The 24,142-nt window shown below is 45.8% G+C and overlaps 1 protein-coding gene across 1 annotated transcript in view; it reads right to left on the reverse strand.

Annotated features, from left to right (window-relative positions):
- The window catches only part of DNAH8 (dynein axonemal heavy chain 8), a 13,985,216-nt gene that overhangs the window by 5,062,926 nt on the left and 8,898,148 nt on the right, over window positions 1–24,142 (reverse strand). Inside the window, exon 62 of the mRNA XM_085610239.1 lies at window positions 51–181. Within this exon, the coding sequence (XP_085466365.1) occupies window positions 51–181 (131 nt within the window). The remainder of the gene's footprint in view (window positions 1–50; window positions 182–24,142) is intronic.

Raw genomic sequence — 24,142 nt, forward strand, 5'->3', positions numbered from 1 at the left:
TATGTTATTATGGCACAAAGTTCTAGCCCTTGCCTTCAACTGTTTCTTACCTGGTTAAAGTAATTTGAAATATTTTATATCCTGCTATAAATGAAGCCAATCTTGCCAGACTTTGCTTTCCAGAACCACCAACTCCCACTAACAGTGCATTTCCACATGCTGTTCGTATTACTCGTGAAATCTAGAACACAAATTACAAAAGAAGTACTGTTAGGTAACCGTGATATCATTCTGATGCTCTTTTTAAAATTGATACAGCATTTTATTTTTGTATGTCTACTTAGATTTTCTGAAATATTAATCACATAAATGAAGTTTTGATGAAGATAATAATAATTCAGAAATTCAGCTGTTGAGTTACAGTTGTACTGCTACTAACCGCAAATGTATAAACACGGTCAGTTGTTGAACTAATTAACATTTAATTCATTTGAAAGCAGGAAATATATAAGTGAAATTGTCAAAACATAAACATCAAAAATGTTTTGCATATACACAAATATCCAGCGGCGATCAATCCTGAGTGTGATGACATAAAATAAGGACTGGTGTACAGTGAAGGGGACTAACAGAAAGTCCGCACTACAAACCACACAGATTTGGTTGTCTTTACTAGAAACCTTGCACCAAGGGGGTTGGTGTTTATTGAAATGCAAATAAACAGTGTCAAAGCTACTAGTTGTGGCTTTGACGGGCTAATGCAGACAACGATCAAACTGCATAAATGATGCCTGTATGCGAGATGATATTAAAGGAACACCTCTGCCATTGCCAATTCACACTCACTTTTACCAGGATGGAGAATGAAACTGCTATAAATACACAGTGCATGTGCTTTTTCTCACTCCCCAAGAATGTTACGATGAGCCTGCAAATCACTTTAGCTATGCACATATCAAGATACAATGATAATGTCTTTGTGCATGATTCCTGCATAAAAAAAAGAACCGGAAGTGCTAATGTGCAAAAAAGTGAGAAAAAAAAGATGCATTAAATCGAACATGTAAATAATGATTCTGAACAGCAATGGGAGAAGAGAAAAGGGATGGGGAGGATGGCGCAATAAGTAGAGCAGCAAAGTTAAATTTGGCTGGCAAGGCAAAGTGGAGCAGCGAGGAGAGAGTTTTCACACCACACCTGGCCTATGGGTTGGGGAGAGAAGGAGGGCACCGGAAGGCTCAAGTAGCAGAACTTCAGTAATGGGCACTTAAGATCGTTGGGTGGAGGGGAGGGGAAAACAAAGTTGTTTTTGTCTACTGGGACCTCTGACTCCAAAACTGCCATTCAAATTATTGCAGGACTCAAGATTCTGGTCATCCATCTTGGGGTCTGGCACCCAAAAGTAGAATGCAACAGGGAGGACACTTTATGGTCTTATTATGATCCTTGCAAAAACATTTTAAAACGTCTGCTGCTGTGTAAGAAAATGAGAAAGGATCGCTTTGTGTATAAAAAGAATTATGGTCTTTATGTATGTGTTGTGACTAAAGAACAAGGTAACGATATATCTGTAAGAGACATATATTAGTTATGGATTCCTTACCTTAGAATTACCCCCCGGCGTCAGACTGGATCCGCAGAATTTTTCTTCGGCAGTATCCCTGCATGTCGGTAGGTGGCGTCAGTCGACTCTACATTCGTCATTGGCATCGTGATCGCCAGAATGACGTTGTGGTATCTACTTAGATGCTGCCCCTGCGAGCTGACGTTAGTTTACACGACATTCTACGCCAGAAGCGCAGAGCCCTGCAAGACACTGACCACTGACACATAAAACTAGGGCCCTGAAATGGAATCCCTTACTCTAGAAGTCAGTTCGCAGAACAGGGAGGATGGGTAGGGCGGTAAGGAATCCATAACAAATATGTCTCTTAAAGATATATCGTTACCGAAGGTAGGTAACTTTTTAATCTGAAAGAGACTATTAGTTATGGATTCCTTACCTTAGAATAGATACCCCAGCAATACCAACCCTGGAGGTGGGTCTGTGAACCAAGTTCACACCAGGAAGTCCTAAAGAACGGAGCGGGCAATGAAGCTGTCTCTCCGGACTTGGCTGTCCAGGCAGTAATGTTTAGTGAACATGTGCAATGAAGCCCACGTGGCTGCCTGACAGATTACATGAAGGGGAACTCCATGTCCCAAGGCAGTAGTGGCTGCCGTTGCCCTGGTGGAATGGGCGCAAAACCCTACTGGAGATTCCCTTTTCTCCAAGGAATAACACATTTTAATGCAAAGAGAAACCCATCGAGAGATGGTTCATTTTTGCATGGCCCGCCCTTTCTTTGCACCCACATGGCCAACAAAGAGCCGATCATCCACCCGAAATTGTCTTGTCCGGATAAAATGAGAGTGCACGTTTTGGATCCAGATGGTGGAGCCTCTCCTCCTCTTTAGAAGGATGCGGGGCCGGGAAGAAGGTGGGCAAAGTGATGGTATGTCCTATGTGGAATAAGGTAACCACTTTGGGAAGAAAAGAAGGATGAGTTTGAAGGACAACCTTGTCCGGATGAACAGCAAGGAAAGGAGGCTTAGAAGAAAGAGCCTTAAGCTCATTCACCCTGTGAGCACAGGTGATGGCAACCATAAAAGCAGTCTTTAAGGTCAAGAGTCTGAGAGGACAATTATAGAGCGGCTCGAAGGGAGTGCACATTAGGTAAGTCAGAACAAGGTTCAAGTCCCACTGGGGCATTCCGAAAGGAGTAGGAGGAAACGGGTGAGTTATGCCCTTAAGGAAATAATTAACAATAGGAGATTTGAAAAGAAGAGGCTGATCAGGGAAGCAACGAAAGGCCAAAATGGACAAAAGACAGCCCTTGAGGGTTCCCAGAGCAGAATCCTGCTGGGCCAAAGAAAGCAGGAAGAAGAGAACCTCAGAAATGGGGGGCAGAAAGGGGATCCACAGCCTTTGCTGCGCACCATGCCACAAATTTGTTTCACCTACAGGTGTATACTGTTTTAGTAGAAGGACGCCTGGCTGCCAAGATAACATTACAGACTTCAGGAGGAAGGTTGAAGGCTTTCAACTGTTGCCGTTCAATCTCCATGCAAGGAGGTGGAGGCTGGACAGGTTCGGGTGGAAGACTGCTCCCTGCTGCTGCGACAGAAGATCCTCCCGAAGGGGCAGTCTGATTGGAGGATCAATGGCCATGTTCAAGAGCTCAGTGTACCAGACTCTTTGTGCCCAGTCCGGAGCCACAAGAATTACTTGGGCCTGGTCGCGCTTGATCTTCTCCAGCAATCTGGGCAGAAGTGGTATAGGCGGAAAGGTATATAGAAGACCGCAACTCCACTCATGACTAAATGCGTTGCCTAGCGAGTGCTGCCTTGGAAATTCCAACCCGCAGAACATCTGACATTGCGTGTTCTCTTCGGTGGTGAGTAGATCTAACCAAGACTGTCCCCACTGCTGAAAGAGACCTTGCACCACCTCCGAGAGAAGATGCCATTCGTGATCCATCAAGCACCGGAGGCTGAGTTTGTCTGCCCTGGCATTCAGGGAACCCGCCAGGTGTTGAACCACCAGGGATATGCCCTGACGTGCCAGCCATGTCCAGATACTAAGGGCCTCCTGACAGAGGGTCCACTACCCCACTACTCCCTGTTTGTTGCAATTGCAGAAGTATTGTCTGTGAACACCTGCACTACTCTTCCAAGGAATGCTTTCTGTGCTACATGAATGGCCCGGAGCTCCAGAAGGTTGATGTGGAGCCCGTATTCCGCCAGAGACCAGAGGCCTCTGATCTCCACCTCTCCCATGTGGCCGCCCCATCCCATGAGTGACACATCCATCACCACTGTGATATCTGGTTGGGGAAGGGAGAGGGATCTGCCATTGACCCAATCCTGGTTTGTGAGCAACCACTGCAACTGATGTGCAGTCTTCGCCGACATCTTGGCGACATCGGACAGATTCCCCTAATGCTGCACCCACTGGAACTTCAGGTCCCACTGCACAGCCCGCATATGCCACCTGGCATGATCCACCAGCAGGATGCAGGAGGCCATGAGGCCCAACAGCCTCAGGGTCATTCTCATCAAAATATGGGATAGAGGTTGGAACATTGGTATCATAGCCCGACTATCCTGGACTCGCTGTTTGTGAGGATAGGCCAGAAACTGCGCTGTGTCCAGAACTGCTCCGATGAAAAGGAGCTTCTGAGAATGGTGCAGGTGTGACTTCGGCACATTGCCTGTGAACCCCAGTGAATGCAGAAGGTCAGCTGTAGGTGGGCGACGATATCCTGGAGCAAGCTTGCCTTCAACAACCAGTCTTCAAAATAGGGGAAGACTGGAACCCCTGATCTGCACAGATGAGCTGCGATCACCGCCATTACTTTTGTGAACACCCGAGGGGTGCTGGTAAATCCAAAGGGGAGCACGCTACACTGAAAATGCTTGTGGCCTACTGTGAACCGTAGGTAATGTCAGTGGGCTTGCAGGACGTGGATGGGAAATAAGCGTCCTACAAGTCCATCGCTACCATCCAGTCTTCAGGGTCGAGGGCAGGCAAGACCTGAGCCAATGTAAACATTTTGAACTTCTCCTTCCGGAGGAAGCGGTTGATGTCCCAGAGGACACAGACCTTTGTCCTTCTTGGGCACCAGAAAGTAGTAGGAGTAACAGCCACAACCTATTTCTGGCCCAGGGACTCGCTCGATGGCTCCCTTGGCCAAGAGAGCGGCAACTTCTTGATGGAAAAGGGCCAGGTGATCCTCCGACATACGATGGAATGCAGGTGACATGAAGGGAGGGGTAGCTTCGAAGGGGAGGGCGTTGCCCCTTTGGAATTTCTGCAAAACCCACTTGTCCAACATGATGATGTGCCACTGGGGAAGGTGATGGATGATCCTGCCGCCAACCAGAAACTGGTGACCCTGAAAGGTCGGGCTAGGAAGGTTTGGAGACTGCTGCCGCTGGGGCACTAGTGGACTGGCCCCCAGATCCACGGCAGTTGTTCCCACGTCTCCGGCCACGCTGGGGCTGAACAGCTTGCGCCTGCCTGTGACCTTGGAAGGAACGTGGTAGGACACCCCTTCCGTAGCCACAAAAGAGGGGAAAAGCAGACAGTGCAGGGAGTGTGGTGGAGAGGCCCAAGGACTTGGCTGTAGGCCGTAAGTCCTTGAAGTGCTCTAGTACCCTGTCTGCTTTGTCGCCGAACAGGCAACGGCCATCAACGGGCATGTCCATCAATATGTTCTGGACATCCCTAGAAAAACCAGTCAACCTCAGCCAGGCATAGCGTTGAAGGGCTACCGACGTTGAAATCACCCTACCGAGTCGGCAGTGTCCAGTCCACAGCGGATGGTAAACTTCGCAGCATCTCTCCCCTCGGCAACTGCACGGGAGAGCGCGGTCCGGGCCGCCTCTGGACACTGGGGCAGCACTTGCACCACCGTATCCCACACAGAGTGGGAATAACGGCCCAACAGACATGCAGTGTTTACCGACCGCAGTCCCAAGCTGGAGGAAGAAAACACCTGCTTCCCAAGTTGGTCCAGCTTTTTGGATTCCCTATCAGGTGGAGCGATAAGGAATGCACCTTTGGAGGTCGAGGCTTGGACCACAAATCTCTCAGGGGTGGGGTGTTGAGAGAGGAAAGTGGGGTCGCCCTCGGCCGGGCGGTGGTATCGGTCAATCATCCTATCCACAGGAGCCCCTGTGTTGGGCCTGGACCAGGTGCCCAAAAGGATGTTGGATAGGGCTTCATTGAACAGCAGCAGGGGCTCCGAAGAGCTTGCTGTCAGCTGAAGCACCTCTGTCAGGAGGTTAGTCCTGACTGCCACTGTAGGTAGCTTGAGGTCAAGAGCCTTGGCCGCCCTACGCAATACCATGGCGAGACAACATGCCAAGGTCTGGGGGGGTATCTAGACCACTGGCATCCCCAGTTCCTCTCTCCAGTCCGGATCATAATCCAACTGGTCAGTCAAAGGGACTCCAGATCCCACCCAGTCTTCCTCAACCTCCTATGGCTTCCAAACTGGCTGGAAAGAGCTAGGGTTGAACACAGCCACAAAAGTACCCACCTGCACTGGATCCGGCATCGGTCGACGCCGGTCGGGCTCCGTGTCCACATAGGGGCGGTAGCCGGGGTCGACGCGGGCTAGAGGTTCAGCCAGCGCTGGCTGCGGACCTGTTGCCGGTGGAATCGGCGTAGATGGAGGTGTAACGAGGTCGACCAGCACCGATCCAGATCCAGGCCTGGATCCAAGGGGTGCTGTGGTGCCGAGGCATAAGCCACCGGCGTTGAAGGCCTAGGGACCCCAGCTGAGTCTGTGGAACCCGAAGGCCCGCCGGCGGAGTCGGGCTGCCCAAAGATGACATGCATCGCTTCGTAGAACTGATGAAGCTGGGCAGGGGTCGCTCCCGGTCCCAGTAAGTGAGGGAATGCTGGAGTCGACCCTGTAGGCTCCGCACGCAGAGCTGCAGGAGGGGCACCACCCGCACCCTTCTTCGCGTCGGCCGATGGACGAGGGAAAGTTGAAGAGCGACAATGCTTTTTCGACTTACCAGACCCCGAGCGCTGAGACTTAGAAGAGGAGTGATGATGGCTGCGTGATTGGTCCCTCGGCCTGTAGGAGAGTAGGGTCTGCTTTCTATGTTCACCCCCACTTTTTGCTTTTGCTTCACTGGTTTTCGACTTAGATGTGTCTATGGGCCTACCAATCAGACCCACAGCCCAGCTGTTCTCTCTCTAAATTCATACTATGTACTTTAGGTGCATAACCCAATTGGTAAGGATCACCTTATTGGCCCCTGTATAGTGTACCTTAGGTACCCAGGGCATAGGTGTACCCTAGGCCTACCCGGGGCTGCAGCATGTATTATGCCACCCCTGGCCTGGCCTTCCATTATGACACAACTGGCTGATCATTCAGCTGGGGCAAGGTTGTGTAATCACCCCTTGCTTAGGTGTAGTATTCCTATACCTGCCTTATATATAGACACATGTGTACCTATCAGCCACTTCTATGGCAGGCCTTAACAATCCTGGAGGCAGAGTGCTTGGTAACATGTGAGATGCTGCTCTAGCATGAGCTGAGCCTGTCTGCAGCTTTCGGAACCATGTCCTTATAGCTGTTCTATGATATAGTCTACCATATACTCTTAAAGTAACTTATAATCTTAAACGGTTATGGTAACTATGGTTTGGCTTTATCAAAACATGCCGTGTAAGGTGTCTAACACTTTGGAATAATACCCCCATACCATTTCTGGCAATGAGGATATTATTCCTCCCTTCTAGAGGGAGAAGACGTGTTGAAACCGACTTACCCGGTTAAATTTAACCAGAGCCCCAGCATCACAAAATGGATGCTGCTGCCACAGACACGAGTCTGACCTCCTGTTGCTGGGAGTCCTTCCAGCGAGGGAGGCTTGGACAATAGGTTTCCTGCCTTGGGAGGTGCGAGCACCATCCCAAACAGGACTTAGTGTATTGGGGCAGGGAGGGGTGAAAGAAACTAGACACTGCCTGGGGCACACAAGGTGTCCCATGCATAGTCCAGTTCAAACCGGCGCTGGGGCACTCCAGCCCCAGGTCTGGTGTGAAACTGGACAAAGGAAAGGGGGTGTAACCACTCCCCTTCCTGGTCCCACCCATAGGAGGGACCTTGCAGGTAGCCCAGCCCACTAGCCCAGTATATCAGTAGGTAGCTGAGCCCTGCAGAATTAGATTATCCTGAATCTGCAACTTGAACAGAAACTCTGGACCTTCGACATTCGACCTCAGGAAGAAGACTGAAGAATCTCCCTTGTGGCCAAGGAGTGACCACCCTAGGCAACCAGGCACCATCCAGCGACCGCTTCTTGCTTTGCGACTGATCCTACGAGGGACGACTGCAGAGACTGACCAGCGCCGAGACTTCCAGACACCTCTGAACCAGATCCACATCTACAGCAAAGCTGAGACCCGTGGAGGCGCGAGGGACGTGGGACCGGCGACTTGGGAAAAGTGGCAAGTAACTGACTAGCGCAACTTCTGAGGCTTCCTCGAGGCTGTGCTTGGGGAATTGAGAAGCTCCCATCCCAAGCACCATCTGCAAAGAAGATCAGCTCCCCACACTTCACGTGTTCTGCGTGGGGCCCTTCTGCACCTGAGTTGCTCGACGTGTTGTCCGGTTGCTGGCCCGGTAGCTAGTGACCTCTGTGACGATGAACCTTTGATTTCACCTTGCTGGTCCGGCTCCTCCAGACTGGCACTCGCTCCTCTGTGAAAGAGAAGCACCGCAGACCTTCCTGGTCTGCACCAGAAGCAAGTCCTCCATTCTATGTGGGTTCCGCTTGCCAAGGCTTGTTGGGTCCTAACTTGACATCGACGCCGCCGACAGCAAGAGCCTTCGTGGGACAGCTCGCCTCCTGGTCCTGGTCGTCCTCGATGTCTCCTGGTACCCGTGGCTGCTGCGACAAGCTTCACCTCTTCACCTGCATCTGCACGACATCGCCTGGTTCCTTCCTGGTTCCTTCCCGGCTCCTGGCTGGTGACCTAGACTCTGTCCCTTCTGCTTGCAGGTATCCTCCTTCTTGATTCCATCCTTGGAATCCACCGGACACTCTTCACTGACTGCCTGTCAGCAACTTTCCTTCAGGCATCCATGTGAGTCAACGACGAAACCCGACGCAAGTTTCCACCTATGCACCCGCAGCCCGTGGGCTAGGTAACTTGAGTACTCCGGTGCTCACAAGGGTATTGACTATCCTAGGGTCTAGTTTCCAAGTCTCTAACTCCTAGCTATTCCAGAAGTGTCCTAAAACTCTTAATTTCTAATAACAACTATTTCGATTGACTTTTACGCATTACGCGTGAGTGTTTCCACTCTGCACCTGAATCCCATGGGCCTCCCACTTCCTAACCTTTGGTAGTATAGTGTAGCCCCAGCGATTCCCTAGGCCTAGGCCTATCCTGTGTTCGTGACAGTGGCTCTTATACCACTTACTTAGTATATGGTTTGCGTGGCCCCCAGGGCTTAACTGTATTACTTACCTGTGTGACTTAATGTATGCTTAAATAAGACTGTGTTGTACTTACCTCGAATCTCATAAAGAGTGCTGAGGGTATTTTGACTAGAATAAATACATTCTATTTTTATATATATCTGTTGTGGTGTCCTTTCATTTGGTATTCAAGGGATTACAAATGGTATAACAGCTGGCTTCACATGCCATACAGAGTTTAGCCTAAGACTGCTCTTGTCCATCCTACCACTAGGATAGCTGGTCTATAAGGTTGACTTTACAACCAATCACCATAAGGGTTGTTTGGACTGATACAAGGTGTACTCTAGAATTACGTGACATCATATATCAGGCCAACTTCTCACACGGCCTACCCCTTGACTGGGACCTCGAGCAACGCGGAGCCGACTGCCGGGCCTCAAGGAGTTTTCGGGACCGCTCCCGCAAAGACTTCGGTCCATGGTTCGGCAGTCGTAGCATGACTTAGGGTCATGGTCGTGCTCCAGGCAGTAGAGGCACACGCGGGGCGGATCCCTCACCGACATCAATCGGTTACAGGAACCGCAGGCCTTGAAGCTGGGCATCCATCGTGCACCAGGAGTCGATGGACTCAAAAAACGAAGTCGACAAAAGTCGAGAAAAAATATTAGTCAAAAAGTGACTGGAGGTACCGCTCTCTCCGGATCTGCGCTTGCTGGCGCATAAAAAGAAAAAGTGACAGCGCACGAGGGCGGCATCTATGTAGCTGCCGCGATGTCATCCCGGCGACCCGACGCCAACGACGAACACTGAGCCGATCAACACCACCTTTCGACATGCAGGCGTACTGCTGACGATAAACTTTTCAGATCCAGTCTGACGCCTGGGGGTAATTCTAAGGTAAGGAATCTATAACTAACCGTTTCTTTCAGATTAGACTGTTGCACCGCACGTACTGCAAGGGCTATGTGATGACCCCTTCAAGATTTAAGTGGATAAGTGCGCGGGTTGGACAGTCCCAGTATGGTATATGTGGGAAATCTGGGTATCTGTGTTGAAAAATAAGTATCTACATCAGTTAAAATTTAGTTCCAGGGTTGTGTTTTTTGGGGGGCAGTCACAATATCGAAAATTAAATATCCACCCACACTAATATCCAGTTGATAATATCGAAGGGACAGAATATCGATGTTAAGAATATCGATGGACGGAATATCGACCCTAATTAATGTTTAATAATTTTAGTTTTTTGGTATAATTGTTTTTTAAATTGTTCTATATTTTTTAATTGCTAATTACTTTTTAATAATTAATATGTTTTTGTTATTGTTAATAATATTTATTATTTGGTCATTAATATTTATTAATTATTATTTATTGGTATTTATTAATTTTTTTGGTAATTAATTATTCATTGGTTATTATGTTTTTAATAAGTACCTATTGGTATTTGCAAATAATTTAGAGTTATTTAATAATTAAATCATTAAATATTTTTAAAAAATATTTTATTTAAAAGTATGTTATTTTTAACTTCTATGCTGTCCAACACTTTGCCCACTATTGCACTCTCTGGAGTGGGACTAGTAATTTTTACCCCTCCGCTATCCAACACTTTCCCTACTGTTGCACTGTTTGGAATGGAAATAGTAGTTTTTACCCCTAAGCTATCCAACACTTTTGAGGAAATATGAATTTTGTGATCAGTTATGTCCCCTATCGTAGACCCCAACGGCTCCATGTGCATGCTATAAGTACATGTATGTTCCCTCCAGTTCCAGTTATGAAGACGCAAATACATGTGCGTCCACCGTCAACATGTCCTCTTTCAGATCCGCCATGAATGGGTCAGATATTCCATTCCTAAGTATGAAAGGCCACCGACTTTATGTGGTTCACTTTCCACATTTTACAGATTCAGGCGAGTAGGCCCTGAATTCTGCCATCAAGCCTTTTCCTGCCTTCTGCCTCTGAAAGCTCCAGTCCGAGCCTGCATCTGTATCCATGAACTTTGTCCTACTCCCTGCGCGGTTAACGGTGCCTGATCCAGCCTGTTGCCTGCCAAAAACTGTATTTCACCTTCAAGATTATCTGCTCCGCTCCTCATCCGATGCATTCCTGTCTAGTAGTTTAGGTAAACATTCTTCCAGCTACCGAGCAAAGGGCCAGGCCTCACTGTCCTCATGCAAGTGATTCATAGCCCCTGTTACCATGGAAGATTTCTGCCCCCTCGCATCTCATGTAGACACTTAGACGCTTGTACACGCACTAACAGTCAGTATAGAATAGATTCCGTCCTAGAGACCTTTCCTTTTGGATAATACAGTTCTTTAAACATAAGATATTAGATATGATTTGGGATTAGGTTGACATGACCCCCCAGACTTCTGTCTCCACATGTAGAGCTAAATGTCAAGTCCCCTTCACCCTCTAGTTGCACGTCAATCACACGTCATGCGGCTGCGCGCGCATCTCTGCCAAATAATTCTGCTGACATTGCAGGATTCTCTTCTGGATCCACCCACTTGTGACATCATGTTTAATGACGTATTTAGTTACGCCTATGTTTACGCCTTTTTTCATTACGTATGTGTATCATTATCTGTATTATCAGCTGTTACGCCTCTTGCATCTGTCTTAATGTAATACTTTTCATATAAATATCATTACTTGTCAATAATGTATTGCCTTCCCTTCCTGAACCTTCGTGGTGATGGAATTTGAAGCCTACAGTTCGAACTGTAATTCCTTTGTAGAGGAATAAAGCCTTTTAGAACCTCTAATACCACGGATTCTGCCTCTTATATTTACTGAGTTATTCTTACTAGATTTTACCGCATAAAAAATAGTACCGGTAATGAAATATTTACCACATAAATTGGCGCCCGAATAGGGACACTTTCTCATCTCACGCGCCGGAGGTGCGTTGCAGGCCCGGTCTCCTGCCACAGCTGAACGGATAAAAACGCGTACCTGCAGGATTTCCTGTATCTCCCTCCGGCCAGGCGGGGGTGACTGAGGCTGCGATCAACACCCAGACGAGGCGGTGAGAAGTGCGAAGTATCCCGACCAGAGCCTAGCTGAGAGAGCAAGATCCGAGGTATACAGAGGCCCACCAAGTTCCGAAGTTCCGAGTCCAGTCGAGTCGAGTCCAGTCCGGTCCAGTCCAGTTCAGTTCCGAGGCCTTCCGTTCCGTGCTACCCGGTGAGTACCATTGCCGGGGAGGCATTTAAACGTGCACATAGGTTGTGCCGGTCAAGACGGGTTTGGGTACACAAATCCGGTCTGCACTGTTTCAGCAGTGTATCTGTACTGTTTAGCAGTATATCTAGTATGTCTTGCATATAATTCAGTATTATCTAGTGTCAGTATTATGTCAGTAACTAGTTTTCTATTAGTTATCATCGTTCGTTAACTGTTAAATGTTAAATGTTTTAATACGTTCTACGTATTGTGGTATGAATGATTGTTCATTATTGTGTTTATTGTATTAAGTGTGTTCAAGATTAAGTAATAAGGTCTAAAAATGCCGCTCTTTTCAAAATTAAGACAGATCAAAACTAGAAAAGGGGTACTCGAAGAAGCTGTTCCCATTCCACCTAGGGACACTCCAGGGTACTTTATGTATCATAAGCATGGCCTAGATGCCGTATTATTTCTTGATTTATGGGTGGACTACACCAAAGATTTACCAGAAAGTCAGAGGTGGCCCGCAGCTGGGACCTGGGATGCAGATTGCATCATGAAAGTAGAAGAAGAATTATGGAAAAAGAAAGCCAGACAGTCACAGAAGGATGCCATTGAATTATGGCGTAAAGAATCATATAGACGTACAGAAAAAGCACTCAGACAGGAAGAGAAAAGTAAGGAGAATTCAAATAAAGCCCGAGAAAATCTATTAATTGAGGAAGGTACCCGAGTAAAATCAGAACAAGTAGATAGACAACGAAATACCCTTATGAATGGTATGTATCCTCTTCTGGCCGAAGGGTTACCTAAGGCTACCCCGAAATACCAAAAGACTTGCCACCTCCATTGCTCCCGACAAAAGCACATCCCAAAACGCATCCTAAAACAGCAAAAGATGTTTTCCTTTCCTCCTATTTAGATGACGTAGCTCCCGAGTATGCTAATGCCACACCACACACACCGCATGACGATGGTGTTCAACGTCAAGATCATCCGTCTGTATCCCCGCAACAACAAACTCCTACGCCCATTCCCACAGGTCCGTCCGTTTCTACCGTTTTTCCCGCATCTACAATTTCTATTTTACATCCAACAAATCCTTTCTTGCCCAGCACCTCAGATGGTGCTACAGGAGGTACGACAGACATGTTTGCCACACCGCCGCGAAATAAACAGACCCTTAGAGATTTAGCACTCCAACGTACACCCCAACTAGCGACATCCGACATGTTTAAAGAACATCTTGTGGGTTGTAGATACGATCCAGTGCCAGGTAAACAGGACAGATTGCTACTATCATCACTACGTATACGACGAGCTACATTGTATTTAATGACGATACCAGGAATGGTTGAACACCTAGACAATATATATCACTTTGTCCAAACAGGGCGAGGCCCAGAAAGTATTAACGAAGCTATGGAATACCAGAAAGTGGATGTACAAAGACAACTACTACGTTTTTTCATAAACTGCGTGATCAGGAACCAAGACAGGCCTGAGGCAGATCATGATACCATGCAAAAACTTGCCAAATGGGGTCAGAACATATCAGACGAGAAACATGATAGACAGGCGTGTATAATCGCCATGTATCGAAAGATCCGCAAGGAAGTAGAACGAATACATAAAGAAAGACGAGAAGCAGACAGAATTGAATCAGAGGGAGAGGAGGAGCAAGAATCAGAACAATTAGAAACGATAGCTTACGTAGGTAGAGGAAGACCCCATAATAATACTAGAGGCTTTAATGATCCGATACGTCCGATACGTCCAGAATGTAACAGACATTTTCAAACCCCTATGTTAAATAGAAGGTCCCCTGAACACCTATTCCAAGCCGCTGATAAATTACTCCGAGATCGAAGGGGGTACCATATGCTCGATTCCATGGACGAACAAGAATTAGCTAGGTCAGCAGTACAATGGGCTGACAGTCCCAGCAAATACAGTGATGATGCACTAGCACATACGTTTCTGAATCTTGCCCCAGACGAACAGCGTTTAGCTAGTATATACATGATTCAACACCTCCTTATATTATATAAAAGCCAACACTCCGATCCTGGACCCTTATCTGACATATTGACAGAACTACTCACGAATAAATGGAGAGGGTCAGGTACTGATTTGATTAAAGAAATTCTAGAATTTCGAAACCAGTATATAGTTTTCGTATGCCCAGAACACGTTCCAGTTCCCACTATGGGAAGAAAAATTTATCACATAGATAGACAGAATCCCTTACGCGAAGTACACCCAATCAGAGGTGAAGATAATAACTTTACACGCGTGTTTGTGTACACGCCTATAACTAAAATTGAATTATTAGAAATGAAGAAAGTAGTACCCAGCCATGACAAAGATCCAGCAGGTTTCCACCGTGAGATAAAAGACATGTTACTCATGGGAGAGTATACCTACCCCGACATTATGAAAATATTGAAAGTGTTAATGCCTGCCGGTGTTTACGAGAAACTCAAAGAAAAAGAATGGGAGGTGGGAGACCAAATGATAGATTGGACAGCATTAGAAAACGAAGAAAAGGCCCGAGCTGCAGGATCAGGGCTTGGGGAAAAGACTACAGCACTACCAGGATTACTAGTGCAGGTACTGCCACGATTATTAACTACGAAAAAGGAAGACTGGGGTGCAATCTCAGCCTGTAAACAAAAGCAAGATGAAGACACTAGTGATTTCTATTCCCGATTTGAAAAATGTTTTGGTATAAATAGTGGCATAAAAGCAAGTAGCGAGTCATATCCACATCTGTTTGTGACAAAATTAGTTGAAAATTCCCTGCCGCAAGTTAAGAATAGAGTATTGAAATTTGAGAGTACCTGGCAAGGTAACACCCCGTCACAGATGTTACAGATGTTACAATATCACCACAATAGAATTAGAGAAGAACAAGAACATGAACAAAGACGTATGAAAGATACGAAAATGAAAATGCTTGTTGCTCAGTCAGTTCCAGCTGATGGTCATAAAAAGGGTGATGCCACAGGTCCGACGAAAGGGACATGCAACTATTGTAAACAACAAGGTCATTATATACACGATTGTCCAGTTCTGAAACATAATATTGCCACAGGTAGAACCCAGGAAAGACCACGTCCACCTAGACAGGATCAGAATCAACAACAAATCCCTCAGCATGCACAACCTAGGTCAGCTCCGCAACAACTAGCTCCGCAACAGGCAGCTCCACAACAGATCGTAGCACCACCACAAGCGCAGCCTATTGCTGCAACACAAGCAACGACACAACAGATGTATCAGTATGCACAAAATGACTATCCCGATTATCAGCGATACACATGAAATAGCCTAGAGAGGGAAGTTGGCTTACCCCTTATCGAGGTTCCTGTAGATCAAGAGGGACCTTATGTACATAGTGAACTATTAGGGGAAGACAGAAAGTTTTTACTTGACACAGGGGCAAGCAGAACAACTATACGACGCAGTGAAGTTCCAGGGGCACCCCTCTCAGGCTCACAGAATATTTCCCTTGGATTCTTAGGAAAACCTATCATTAATGAAGTAACGCAACCCCTACCACTTACGGTTGGTCCATTGACACGAACTACAGATTTATTGCTTACTAAATCATGTCCAGAAAACTTGTTAGGTATAAAAACATTGAAAGCTCTAGGAGCTATAATATGTTGTTCTCCGGAAGGAGTACGATTATTTTTACGTGACTTCAAGGGTCACTACGTGTCCAGAGACATGGATCACCGGCTGCAGAGTTTACCTACACATTTATGGGCACAAGGCCCTACTGATGTTGGTTGCATGAACATTACACCATATCGAGTCACACTAAAAACAGGAATAGTACTACCACGAATGCGACAATACAAGTTACCACCAGATGCTGTTGTGGCTTTGCTGCAAATCATTGACGAGCTCATTGCACAAGGAGTGGTTGTAGAAACCGACTCCAATGTATGTAATTCCCCGATAATTCCAATTCTTAAAAGAACGGATCCAAAAGCATCACCAGTATATCGATTAGTTATTGATCTGCGCGAATTAAATAAATGTATTGTACCACAATACCCTGTGGTCCCAGATATCTCTTCATTACTAACAGCTATTGACTCAGAAGCAACGTTCTTCACTGTAATTGATCTCAAGAATGCTTTCTTTAGCGTCCCAATAGATCCGGAAAGTCAATATTTGTTCGGATTCAGTTTAAATGGACGAAGTTTTAAATTCACACGCGCTCCTCAAGGATTCACAGAAAGTCCCAGCATCTATAGCCAAGCACTGAAACGAGAACTTGACAGTATCCACATGCCAGTTAACACTGCCTTGCTTCAATATGTCGATGATCTGCTGATCACCGCCCGAAGCGAACCTGAATGTGAAAACAGCGTCACTGGCGGTTTTGAAATTTCTGGCCGACAAGGGGCACAAGGTGTCCCCTTCTAAGCTGCAATTCTGTGTCCAGCGAGTTGTTTACCTTGGGCACTCGCTGTCCAAGGAGGGAAGACAGCTTACACTCGACCGCATCCAGTTAATTGCTAACATGCTACCACCCAAGACACAAAAGGAGGTGCGGGCTTTTATAGGTCTCACTTCATACTGTAGGCAGTGGATCCCTCAATATGCATTTCTAGCAAAACCACTCATCCAGTTGACAACACAGGAGGCAGCCACATCGACTGTCCTCCCTTGGACTCAAGAACATACACATGCCTTTGAAAGCTTAAAGAAAGCTTTATGCCAAGCACCTGTTTTAGCAACACCATGTTATAGTAAACAGTTTACACTCTTTGTTACAGAACGCGAAGGTACTGCCTTGTCAGTACTCACTCAGGAACAAGCAGGATCACACAAACCATGTGCTTATTTCTCTAGTACATTAGATCCAGTAGCTCAGGCTCTTCCTGCGTGCCTGAAATCGGTGGCAGCAACAGCTTTAGCAATCAGACAAAGCGATGCCATAGTGTTAGGACATCAATTGACAGTACAAGTACCACACGCAGTAGAGGTTCTCCTGAACCGCACACAAACACAACACTTGACTATAGCAAGACTCACCGGTTATGAATTGACATTGTTTCAGCCACACATAGAAATCAGACGTTGTAATACGTTAAATCCTGCCACACTGTTGCCAGTAAACGGAACAGATCCATTAGCACATGATTGTATTGAAGTCATTACTATCACGACGAAACCCAGACAAGACTTGACAGATATCCCTTTATCAGATTCGGACCTGACATTGTATGTAGATGGTTCATGTATGAGAACAAGTACAGGAGAGTTAGTGGCCGCTTACGCAGTCACAACAGACACTGAAGTCATTGAAACAAATTGTATTAACACTTTGTCAGCTCAAGCAGCAGAGCTCATCGCTCTGACACAAGCCTGTATTCAAGCCAAAAATAAGAAAGTCAACATATACACAGATTCACGTTATGCATTCGGAGTCGTCCATGACTTCGGCGTACTGTGGCGAGAGAGAGGTTATTTAACTTCTCACGGTGCCCACATCCAACACGGACCCCTCATTCAAGCTCTATTAGATGCGATTCATCTACCTACTGCAATATCGATTATGAAATGCAAAGCCCATACAAAAGTTACCGATGTCATTTCTCAGGGTAATGACCTAGCTGACAGAACAGCTAAACAGACTGCTCAGAACCAGACTCATACAACTGACGCGACAAAGACAATAGTTCCGACACCGACACATTGCATGACAGTTAAGGATCCCGCACTTGATGTAATTGACATACAGACACATGCTACACCAGAAGAAATAAAGAAATGGACTGAATTAGGAGGGATCCAAACGGATCAAGGATGGATGACGAAGGAAAAATCTATATGGTTTCTTCCCGACTCCATGGTTCAAGTCATCATTAACACAATACATAGTCCAGCGCACCTAGGAGAAAAAGCTATGCTAGACAGCATTCAACACATTTGGTTCAACAAACATCTGCGAGCAGCAGCCAAACAGAAAGTACGTACCTGTATGATATGTTGTCAGTTTAATCCAGGTAAAAGCATCCCCGTAGAGCAGGGTGGATTTCAACCTCCCGATCATGCTTTTGAAGTCCTCCAGATGGATTATATCCAGATGGAACGATGTCGAGGATTCAAATATGTTCTCGTAGTTGTCTGTGCTCTTTCCCGTTGGACAGAAGCCTACCCGGTTTCAGATTACACTGCCCCGACTACTGCCAAACAGCTAGTTCGAGAATTCTTCCCACGGTACGGTTTGCCACGTGTTGTATACTCAGATAACGGCCAGCCATTCTCATTCGAACTAATGAAACACGTTTCACTTCTGTTAGGTTACCAATGGAAATTCCACTGTGTCCGACATCCCGAGGCAGCAGGTCTCGTGGAACGCCATAATCAAACTCTGAAAATTAGATTGTCCAAAATATGTAGAGAAAAAGGTGTCGATTGGATAGTAGCCTTACCAGTTGCGCTCTTTTACATGAGAATGGTAGCACATTCTCGAACAGGGCTATCCCCGTACGAGGTGATCTTCGGTAGACCACCAAATATGTGGGGGACGCCTATACCTCGCAAAATCACTGATGTTGACTGTAATATGCTGACAGATTACCTGGCTTCCTTGATGTCTGCACTACAATCTTGTCGTTCACAGGTAGCTGCAGCTTTTCCCGATAACACTGAGGTGAAGCCCCATGACATGGTTCCAGGTGATCTGGTTCTTGTGAGGAACTTCGACCGGAAGACCCAGTTGGAGCCCAGGTGGAAGTCACCCAAACTCGTCTTGCTGACAACAAGGACAGCCGTGAAGGTTGAGGGACGTAAAGGGTGGTTGCACTCGAGTCATATCAAGAAATTTTATGGACTACCGTCCGATGTGAACACTCAGCCCTGCATTCCCTCACAGACAGACTCAAAGCTCCCCTTGGTTGAACAAACAAAACACGAACTCTATAAACTGAAACTAAGGTCTAGCAAGTCAGACAATTTGATTGTTTAAGTCCTCTCCAAGGTGAATCGGTTGAATTCGTCTCTGACATGTATCCTCTAGACCGAAATAGAGAGAGAAATAGACAGATCAAGCTTAAAAAACATGCGTACTGTAAATCGCTTCGTAGTCACTGCACAGTGACATTATTAATTTTGTTTTTTCTAAGTCTTCTGATCATCATTTCTAGCGTATTACTAAATATGTATTACCCTATTTCTAAGCGTGCTTACAATGCTACTGCTGAACATTCTTTTAGCGAATTACCTCCGCATGAGTTGTCTTATAGATTTGCGCTGCGCAACAACACTTTTATTAGTATGTTACATCATTCCCATCAGACCAGCAATGCTACAAATTGTTGGATATGTGGCCGACTCCCTCCCTATCAGAACTATAAGGGAGTTTTGCCTCTCTTTCCGTATCCGTTCACACACAATGGCTCCTGTGGAGCATGGTTTAGTTTAATTAATTCCCTAGATTCAAATTCCGCAGTTTATCAAGACAACTGGGTATGGGGAAACCTGAACCTAGTTTTGCTTAAAGTCTGCTACCCTAACAAGGAGGGACTTCCCAAAAGAACAGGAACTGATCTAGAAAATGAAGTATATGGATTAGGTAATTTTACACTTAACCTCATGATTCTGAATGTTGAATCTGAAGCTACACCAATCTTGCCCGCTATGTCAGTATTCCCAGTTAAAGGGGAATTATGTGTAAGAAAGAATGGTTCCATACACATGGGCCATAGTAAATGCACCACTGTAATAAAATTCAGTGATCAAGGCAAGTCTACATTTAGAGCTTCCCGTCATTCCTACTTCATATGTGGCCAGACTGCATATATACGTCTACCTCTAGATTGGGATGGTACCTGTTACATAGCATTCCTTCTGCCACCTGTCTTCCTAGCCCCTCCTGACTATCACCGAAATACCCATTTAGTACACAATAGACAGCAGAGAGATCTCCCGATTGTCGATTACACTGAAACGGCATGGGAGCAATACACAGATTTCAATAAAGGTTTCTTTCCCTATATAGGTACAGTCACTAATAGTAAGCTGATACGTAGATTAACTAGAACCCTTGAAGCCGTAGTGAACGAGACTACTTCCGCCCTAGGCAACTTAACAGAGGAGCAGTCTGCGATGCGGATTGTTGTGCTTCAAAATCGTCTTGTCCTTGACGTCATCCTGGCCGATAGGGGCGGAGCTTGTAGGGTCATCGGATCAAGTTGCTGTGTTTTCATACCAGAAAACTCGCCGTCAGTATATAAAGCCATAACTCGCCTTCATAAGATTATAAGCCAGATACACCAGAGTCCAGGCACCTGGACTTGGTCCGGTTGGTTCTGGAGCGTGTTGTCAGCCTGGGGATGGAGGATCCTATCCTTCCTAGGTATTGGCTTTCTCATACTATTCAGTTGCTGCTTATGTCTACAATGTGGGCCAGCGATTTGTGGTCTGTGTGCCACATCGTGTATCCCGCATCCAAGTTTTCGTTCAAGATCCCGGAAGAAGAAAGAAGAACAAATGATGCTATATGAACAGATCGATGGATTGATGAAGATCGATATCTCCTGAGGGTCCGTAGGGGACAAGGAGGGAATGAGGAAATATGAATTTTGTGATCAGTTATGTCCCCTATCGTAGACCCCAACGGCTCCATGTGCATGCTATAAGTACATGTATGTTCCCTCCAGTTCCAGTTATGAAGACGCAAATACATGTGCGTCCACCGTCAACATGTCCTCTTTCAGATCTGCCATGAATGGGTCAGATATTCCATTCCTAAGTATGAAAGGCCACCGACTTTATGTGGTTCACTTTCCACATTTTACAGATTCAGGCGAGTAGGCCCTGAATTCTGCCATCAAGCCTTTTCCTGCCTTCTGCCTCTGAAAGCTCCAGTCCGAGCCTGCATCTGTATCCATGAACTGTGTCCTACTCCCTGCTCGGTTAACGGTGCCTGATCCAGCCTGTTGCCTGCCAAAAACTGTATTTCACCTTCAAGATTATCTGCTCCGCTCCTCATCCGATGCATTCCTGTCTAGTAGTTTAGGTAAACATTCTTACAGCTACCGAGCAAAGGGCCAGGCCTCACTGTCCTCATGCAAGTGATTCATAGCCCCTGTTACCATGGAAGATTTCTGCCCCCTCGCATCTCATGTAGACACTTAGACGCTTGTACACGCACTAACAGTCAGTATAGAATAGATTCCGTCCTAGAGACCTTTCCTTTTGGATAATACAGTTCTTTAAACATAAGATATTAGATATGATTTGGGATTAGGTTGACATGACCCCCCAGACTTCTGTCTCCACATGTAGAGCTAAATGTCAAGTCCCCTTCACCCTCTAGTTGCACGTCAATCACACGTCATGCGGCTGCGCGCGCATCTCTGCCAAATAATTCTGCTGACATTGCAGGATTCTCTTCTGGATCCACCCACTTGTGACATCATGTTTAATGACGTATTTAGTTACGCCTATGTTTACGCCTTTTTTCATTACGTATGTGTATCATTATCTGTATTATCAGCTGTTACGCCTCTTGCATCTGTCTTAATGTAATACTTTTCATATAAATATCATTACTTGTCAATAATGTATTGCCTTCCCTTCCTGAACCTTCGTGGTGATGGAATTTGAAGCCTACAGTTCGAACTGTAATTCCTTTGTAGAGGAATAAAGCCTTTTAGAACCTCTAATACCACGGATTCTGCCTCTTATATTTACTGAGTTATTGTTACTAGATTTTACCGCATAAAAAATAGTACCGGTAATGAAATATTTACCACACTTTCCCTACTGTTGCACTGTTTGGAGTGGGAATAGTAATTTTTACCCTACGCTATCCAACACTTTCCTTACTGTTGCACTCCCTGGAGTGGGAATAGTAATTTATACCCCTACGCTATCCAACACTTTCCCTACTGTTACCACTCCCTGGAGTGGTAATAGTAATTTTAAGCCCTACGCTATCTAACATTTTCCTTACAGTTGTTCTTTTTTGGAGTTGGAATAGTAGTTTTATTCCCTTCGCTATTTAATATTTTTTGTATTATTTTAGCTAATGTAGTATATAATTAATTTTAAAAATATTAAAAGTAAATTTAATTTTTTAAATTTGCATATATAATTACTTAATTGTTATTTATGTAATTGTTTTATAGTGTATATATGTATTGGTAATTTCTAATATTTTTAATAATTTATAAGTTATTAAAAGAATTATTAAAACTGATTATTAAGTAAGTATATATATTATATATTATATGTATATGTTTAATTAATGTTTTATTAAATTATATATATTACTTATTAATTTTAAGGTGCCGATTCTGATCCGGGTCGGAAAGCACTCCGACCGAGCAGGATCCGGATTGTTTTCCGACCGAGCCGGAGTCCTGCAGTCCGACCGAGTGAGTACGATGCGGCCGTATGCTGCCAGACTCGGTTCGGTCGGACTCCCATAGAAGTCAATGGGAGCCGGTCGTACGACGCGTACATGGGCTCCCATTGACTGAATGGGTACGTCTCCCACTGTGTCCGAGTTGTAGGGCTGCGGGTGACATGGGGTCCGACGCGGACCCCCAAAGGCAACCACCCGGACGTTTTGCGAGCCGGACACTCTGACAGGCTGTCCGACGCATGCATCGTACTGACTCGGTAGTAAATCGCATCCACTGCATGCCACTGTTAGCTTCCGATCGAGACGTACGGAGCGGTTCGAACCCGGAAACGACTCGGTCGGTGAATTTCACGTAGCTCGCATCGTACTTGCTCGCTCGTACAGCTGTACGAGTCGGGCGGAAAACATGCGTACGGCTCGTAGTTTTTCTGGCCGGCTCGCGTTCGGTGCCCTTCCGACCCGGATCGGTATCGGCCCCTTAATATTATAAAATATTTTAACTATGTTTAGTTTATTTATAAGTATTATTTAGTTTATTTGACTTTTTTTAACTAAAAAACACCGATATTTTTAATAATGATATTTTTGACATCAATATTTTTCTTCCGATATTTTTGTACTTACCATGTTGTAGATAGGATGTCGATATTCTTGACATCGATATTCTTGCTCCGATATTTTTGTAGGTCGATTTTTTGACCTTCGATATTTTGTCAGTGATCCTATAATTCAGTGATAACGCACTTATCTGTGTCTTTTATCGGTGTCTTTTCTAAGAAACCATTGTTCCAATTTCATCAGGTGTTGCCGTTGAGCCTCCCTGATTGCAGGCTGCATAAGCTAAACTCTGATCTGTGTGTAATGAACCTTTCCTTTTCAGGGACATAGAAATGAGCTCACAAGGAATCAAAAGGTATGGGGCCTTCCTCATAAAAGAAATGACCTATAGACCGACATCCCGCCTGCTGCCAGGTTCAGAGCAGAACACGATCCAGACCCAGTGAGAAGTCCTCATTTCCCACTACCAGGGTCATGGGGAAAGGGAACGACATGATGCCTCTTCTGGTCGCCTCGATTTCCCAGACTTTCAGGGTAGGCGCGGTGATCAGTGATAAATAGAGATTCATGGGGCGATAAATGTGAGGCAGGAATGGGATTTTCCATAGAGCTGTTCCTGCCAGTGCCCTGCCCCTAAACAGCCATGGCTTCTCCTATTCTGGACAAGACCACTTGTTGCTTTGAAGATGTGTAGCAAGCTTGGAACTCCCAAGCCTCCATTGATTGGAGGTGCCAGCTGGGTATGCATTTTATCTAAAGTCTTCTACCCACCCATTCAAAGCGCTGTAGTGGTTCTTGTAGAGTTTGTATCACCCATGCTGGGGGCTGCAGGGGAAGACTTTGGAAAATATAAAGAATTCTTGGAAGGATAGTAATTTTTAGGGTGGCGCTGCATGCCAGCAAAGAGAGGGGATATAACTGCCACTGTGTGAGATCATCCTTCGATGTCTTAGTCAGGCCTTGGAAGTTGAGATTGGTAGCCCCTCCAAGGGTCGTTTCAGCTGAATACCCAGGTAAGGGATAGATTGCAATGCCCACTGTATCAAGTGAATCTGAGTCAAGTAG

This window comes from Triturus cristatus, chromosome 6, assembly GCF_964204655.1.
Source record: "Triturus cristatus chromosome 6, aTriCri1.1, whole genome shotgun sequence".
In the NCBI taxonomy this organism is placed as follows: Eukaryota; Metazoa; Chordata; class Amphibia; order Caudata; family Salamandridae; genus Triturus; species Triturus cristatus.